Below are 6,777 nucleotides of genomic sequence, written 5' to 3'. Positions count from 1 at the left end.
TTTTATTATTTTATAAGAATATAAATGTATGATCATAATTTACTACAATTATTAAGTTATTTATTTTCCCAGTTTTACTAGAAAAGCAGCTTCTAACTTTCTGAAATACAATATAAATGTATTTTGACTAATTCAAATATAAATAGTTATAATAGGGTTATGCAGGAAGTAAGTTGTTTATTTGAACAAAATATTTGCATTAAATTTAACTTAATTAATGAACTTATAAATAAAATAGACTGTAAAATAAAGATTTATTTATCTAAAGTATAAAGCGAATTACTTTGTATTGCAATATTCTCAATACATTGTAGTTTATATTTTAAAAATCCTTTTTGGATCATTTGGTATAGTTGATTAAGAGTTATAGAGATGGTGGTAATGCAGAGATTAGTTATGAAGAAATTTATATTTTATTTTATGCAGATACTAGCTTTGTAAAGTTTTGTTATTTATACATATAAATATTTCACATTTTATCTTGTATAAAATGAAATATAGATTTCTTTATAAATTATGTATGTATTAGTTATGAGAAATAACCTCTCAATGTTGTATGGATAAACTTTTTATTATCACGTATAAATTGTTATTAATTTCATGTAAAGATATAAATGTGCCAATAAGAACTTTTTATTTATTATTATTTTTGCTTTTTTAAAATAATAAATACATATATATTTCTAATACTATATATTAGGATATTAAAAAATGATTGTTGCACTACTAATAGAATTTAATTATTTATAACTGATCTTTCACCCTCTGCAAATGGTTGGTTAATTATTAAATAGTTATTGCCGTAAAAAAATCCTGATAAAAGTGATATTAAAAATAAAAATAAAAAAAGGGATAAAGGACTTCTACTCCTAACACGACTCTAACTAATAGTGATTTGCTAGGTTAATTCTTCCTTTTAATTTGTGCATATTTATATTAGAAGTTAGAACATTACATAGGTTCAATGTGTTTTAATTCACGTGAAACTAATATGTTTTGAACTTCAAAAATTATTAAGACTTAAAATTGAAACTTGATCAGGATTAGAATTTCTTGCAATCCATTTGAAGAAGTAGTATTTTAACATGAGTCTTCTTATATATTTGATTTGCCACTTATTTAATTCAACTAGGACTTAATTTTTCTTTTATATATACTTGAGATTTTCATAAAAGAGAAATATTATATCTACCATCGACAAATCTAAGCATACAACTTTTTGAAAGTATGGTGGAACCACAAAAGAATGATAATTCTAAAGATCATGAGGAAATTGTTCATGAGTGTGATAATTTCAGTGATCGTGAGGAAATTGTTCACGAGTGTGATAATTTCAGTGACCGTGAGGAAATTGTTCATGAGTGTGATAATTTCAATGTTCGTGAAGAAATTGTTCATGCGTGTGATAATTTCAATGACCGTGAGAAAATTAATCATCCGTTTGTTTTAAGGACCATAGTTTTGGTCTCATCACTTGCAATATACTTTGGAATTTCCGATAATCCATTTAAATGTCATCTTTTGTTGTTCGCCCCTTCATTCTTTATTCTTTTGCATGATGTTATTTTACTGCTTAGAACTAGGTGATTTCAAAGATCGTGAGGAAATTGTTCATGCATATGACAATTTCAAAAGATCATGAGGAAATTGTGCTAGCGTATGCTAACTTCAAAGATCGTGAGGAAATTGTGCATGCATATGATAATTTCAAAGATCAACGACATATCATGCTAATCAAGCCAGAATGACGAGAATTATTTATCCTATTGAAGGACAATAGAAGTTTAATTATCTTAGTTTGCACTTTTTTTTAAAATATATTTTTGCATTTTTTGTTTCATTGTTTAATTATAATAATAATACAAGTATTGTCACTTCTCAATTCCTTATGTTGATTATAGTTGTAAAATACAATTGTTTTATTACTTATCACGTGTAGGAAGTACTATTTTAGTAAGATTAATCTTGGCCGATCTCTTCCATATTTCTGATTTCTGACACCTTGATCGACATTTTTTTTTAAAAAAAAAAATCATGTTTGATTGGTTAAGATTTTAACAAAATATTTTCTTTAAAAATTAAGTTATTTAAAAATGAGAAAAATAGCTTCTTTATAGAAATAGGAAAAACAGGTTCTACAAATGGAAGATTGTATTCTTCCCACTCTATTTTAATTAAGCTTGCAATAGGTACTATCTTCAATTACTTTTTGAGACTGCTTGGCATCTCACTTTTTCAAAATAACTTCTTAGAAAAGTGCTTCTAAAAAAATAGTGTTTCTTTCAAAATAAGTGCTTTTTACGGTACATAAGTATTTTTCATCTCCCAACTGCATTGCTAAACAAGATTCTACGCAAACAAACTTATAATATTAAGATTAGTGAGTGAATTTAACCCGGGAAATTGGAAAAACAAGGGCGCAAGATTTTTTATTAAATATACAAAACTCAAAAGGGCAATCAACAAATGAAAATAAGATCTATTGTATAAGATAACAAAAGCAACAAACTGCATTTTAGTTCACATCCATTCTCTCGAGCAAACAAGAAACACGTAAATATACACAAAAATACCAAAAAAAAAAAAGGGGTTATATGAGGCAAATCCAAGATTATGCCCTCATGCAGGTAAGGCAAAACTTTTTTCTTCCCAGTTTGGAGGGTCCATAACCAAACAAAAATCGGATTTCTCAAAATCGGCAACCTACAAAAAGGCAGAAAGCTTGCTTAGTAAACCATCAAAGTTTAAGTCGACATGAGATCCATGAAATAGGCGTGGAACATAAAGTTAGATCAGTAAAAGCTCGTTACCTTCTGATTGCAGCTTGGACAATAATGATACTTGTGCCAGAGGCAATCCATGGATGGGCAGAGAAAGCATACTCCAAGCATAAATGGCATCATGCATCCAACAAAAGCTGCAGGACTCGGTTTTGATCTAAATGGAACACACATTGGAGGAAATCAGAATTTCGCTGACACATACTCAAAATAAGGCCATAGTAAGAAAGTCCGTCAATTCCAAGCTGATGGAAGTTTTAACAGGCAAGTACACATAAACTCTGCTAGGAAGTTGATTTCCCTTGTCCCTTTCACTGTCATTCCCCTTTCAAGTTTAACCAATGCCAACTAGGAAGCTAATTGACAAAATATTCTATAGTAGTTGTTAATTACCAATTTTATTGAAGTGGTGTTTGATTCTGACTTACGTTGTATGCAAGATTGTGCAAGTTATTAATTGGAAACCACTGCACTACCAGGAAGCAATGTAGGAATTGGGAAGATACAAGGGTGCCATGTTTTTTATGCAAGGATCATCATATTTATGTTCTTGACTTTGAGTAAAGAGAGTAGATGAGCCTAGCTATAAAATGGAAGAAATAGAGAGGAATTAATGTAATATCGAACTCCTCTAACTCAAAAATATCCCTTACTGCTGCCAGTGGTATGCAAGCCAATTCAGCTGAATCAATCCATGAGCTGCAACATGATATTCAGACATATGCACAGCGTATGAATTTTATATGTAGATGTATGTATGTATGTGTATGTATAATCTATCTCTGCTCCATATACATTAAACTTGCTTCAGTTACAAAGTCAACGAAAAAATTCATGCTAAGAATGTGTCACACTGTCATATGGATAGTCTACCTTTTGTAATGTGTAAGTTTGGGCTTCTACCTATTGGATTTGATGGACTTTGGCCCTGCAATTTTCCTACATGGGTCTGATATTGTGACAATATCAAACCACTGAGATTGGAAAATGGAAATCAATTTTCTTTTTCCCCTAACAGGCACTTCTGTACTCTAAGAAATGCTATTTTGGTAGACAAACTTTTTGAGAAAGGTAAGTCACTCTGGTAGACCATTAACAGAGGAGAATGGCAATGTCTCTGTCTAAGGTGTAAATGCAGTGAAAATCACACGTCTCGGTAAATATTGCTATTGCAGCAGTCTGTTTCTTAAACATCCTTTTTTTCCTTTCCTTTTCCTTTCAATAATGGTGGCGTTCTGTTACCACACCTGGACTATTTCACTGTGTACTTGCTACCTCCACCAACAAAGATACACGGGTGACTCTGCCCACCAAGGTCTTTAGCATCTTTAAGACCACAAGAAACCCTTTTTATTTTGAAAATCACCATTAGCCAATGAAAGAATCTGGAGAACAATGTTCATGTTTTTCTTCGGAAGCAAATAAGAAGGGGGTTGACTGCTTACTAATTGTTCTCGACTATGGAAGAATTTCAAAATCTCTTAATTATGCTTAACATCATAAGTGGATGAAGTTTTCGTTTAAGTAGCCATCAAAAGAATCAGCGGTACACTTAACTCAGGAATAAACTAGACCATAAACCAAGTTCAGGAATGAATTCTGATGCTCAAACTTCAAAAGCAATGAATACTATTTACTTAAATATTGCCACATCTCATATGAAAGGACTTGATAAAGCCGTGTCACCAACAATATCTGCATAAACATGGTCTATCCGTAGTCACATGAAGTGCAAAAGTAATACTAATGAATATCAGTAACAAGGGGATGAAAATAGGCCCCTGCGGTATACTAAAGTCTCACACTTGTTACCTCTTATCAACGAAGGTGGGATAGGGACTGTGTTTGCTTAAGGATCCAGAAGGAGGGGAGAAAAAACTGCACTATTTTGTTACAAAGTATAATCCAGATATCAGTTATAGAATGAAACGTGATTGTGAGCTTTCCATGGTTCAACCAAGATTTATCTACACAGAGAATAAAGTAACAGAATGTTTTTGCATGCCCCATACCCCAATATGTATAAAACTATTGCACCCTGCATTAGTAAAAGTAGCAGGTGTGCAAAAGGGGTATGCTCTTCCAAACTTCTTCCAACTTCCTCATTCTTTCTTATCCAACTTAACTGTGATGCAGTTGGCAAACCAGAGATACAGAAACCTGTGATATATTTATCTTTTCCTTCATTTTTTTTTCTAGGTTTGGGAGGTTTAACTTTTTCCTGACCCAACTTGTTTGGGACTGAGACGAAGCTGTTGGGAGGTTTAACTTTGTGTTGGTACAACAATAAGCTGGTGAATATCCTTAAAGCAATCAAATTGAAATGATTTCAATCAAATAAAACAAGTAAGGAAATTGCAGTTCAACTGAACAAACAACAAAAATACGGAACTTGCTAAATTCATTATCTTTTTGAACATTAATTGCTATATCAAATTTTCTACGAATAAAATGTCAAACTAATCCATGCATACTATGTACAACTTATTGGTGTTTCATTAGTGCAGGAATGTGATTCTTATTGGAGGTTCAAGAAATATAAAGAGCCCTCATTAGGATATTAGGCTTCCACAAAAGTTCATTCCAGTTCTTCAAGGATTCGTTGAATAATATGATAAAACTATCAGTACTACAGATTAAGCACATTCCTATGTAATTTCTTTTCATTAGCCTAAGTTTGGCAGGTAGAGTTAAACGAATTTGCACGGGTGGGAAATGCAGGTGCTAGATTACATCTTTGTGTCCAAACTGTTTGCAGTACCATCATGATCCAAAAAGAACTGCCGTTACTACTACTGAAGCTCAATCCCAGACTAGTTTGAATCAAATACATTTTTCCATTTAGTTTGGTCAGCTATAAGCCTCCGTAATAACCATTCGACTTTCATTTGGAATATTGATAAATGATAAATTCGTTGATAAAGGTAAGGCGAATTAGATTTTAGTGAGATTTCATCACCAAACGATCATACCATGAATAGAACAACAAAGTTGCACACACGTTGCAGACAAACAAAAGAAAACTCCCACTTTTACTCCCTTAGTTACTGCAAATTGTAATATTGATCAATCAAGGCAAAATTAATACTATCAAACGAAACGTTACAAACACAAGAATACTAACTACTAATACAATATCTTAAAATACTAAAATACACAAAACATAACAACGAAAGCCCACAATCATCCTCTAAACCTAGCAATACTGTGATTTCGCTTCAATAACATGCCGAGCAAGTTCTAGACTACCAACAACAGAACAACAACAACAACAATATAGAGTAACAGAGAACCAAAGCTGCAAATTGCAATTATCCCAAAAAAAAAGGGGTTTAAAGAGGTAAAAAGGAGAAGAATTACTTGATTTGGGTGAGACCGGTATTACCACAGTGAAGGCAATTGAAAGGAGCAGGAGTATCTCTGTAAATAGTTTGTTGAATCGGAATTCCTTTAGGATCTCCATAAATGGCGTTTGGTGGAACCATACCTGCTTGATAAGGATTTTGACCTACATAGTATTGCTGCTGAAATTGCTGCGGCATCGGAACTTGGTACGGCGCCGACGGATTGTAAGGGATTCCGACCGCCGGTTCATCGTACTTCGCCATCTCCGGTGATCGAATTGATGTTGATTATTATGCGATAATAAAATAAATAAAATTCAGATTTATTTATTTTGCGTACTACGCGTTTGTAGAATTGTTGTAGCTTTATATAGGGGCCAACTTAATTAATTAATTTGGTTTCTAGAAAAAATTGACTTTTAAATCGCCGTATATGTATTATTTAACTTTGACGTTATCTATGTGGCGATTTCGTATTGGTTTACTGAAATATATTGGCCGTTTCTAACTAAAGGAAATTGAACCCGTTCATCTTTATTTGTCCATTAATTATATTAAAAAAATAGTTATTCAAAAATACTTATTTTGTTTGACAAATTTAAGAGATAATTTATCTTTTTGTTTGAAAAATCCCAACACAATGAGTTTTATTT

General features: G+C 32.1%; 1 protein-coding gene across 1 annotated transcript; it reads right to left on the bottom strand.

Moving 5' to 3' along the window:
• Positions 1 to 2,403: 2,403 nt before the first annotated feature.
• LOC125809814 (GSH-induced LITAF domain protein) lies at positions 2,404 to 6,465 on the bottom strand. The gene is made up of 3 exons (XM_049489396.1): positions 6,141 to 6,465; positions 2,811 to 2,937; positions 2,404 to 2,703 (listed from the first exon to the last, which is right to left on the bottom strand). The coding sequence occupies exons 1-3, from the start codon at positions 6,386 to 6,388 to the stop codon at positions 2,620 to 2,622; spliced, it is 459 nt and encodes a 152-aa protein (XP_049345353.1). The 5' UTR covers positions 6,389 to 6,465; the 3' UTR covers positions 2,404 to 2,619.
• Positions 6,466 to 6,777: the final 312 nt, after the last annotated feature.

The sequence above is a fragment of the Solanum verrucosum genome, unplaced genomic scaffold (genome assembly GCF_900185275.1).
Source record: "Solanum verrucosum unplaced genomic scaffold, falcon-dt-bn FXZP01000474.1, whole genome shotgun sequence".
In the NCBI taxonomy this organism is placed as follows: domain Eukaryota; kingdom Viridiplantae; phylum Streptophyta; class Magnoliopsida; order Solanales; family Solanaceae; genus Solanum; species Solanum verrucosum.
This window is presented reverse-complemented; position numbering and strand designations above follow the sequence as displayed.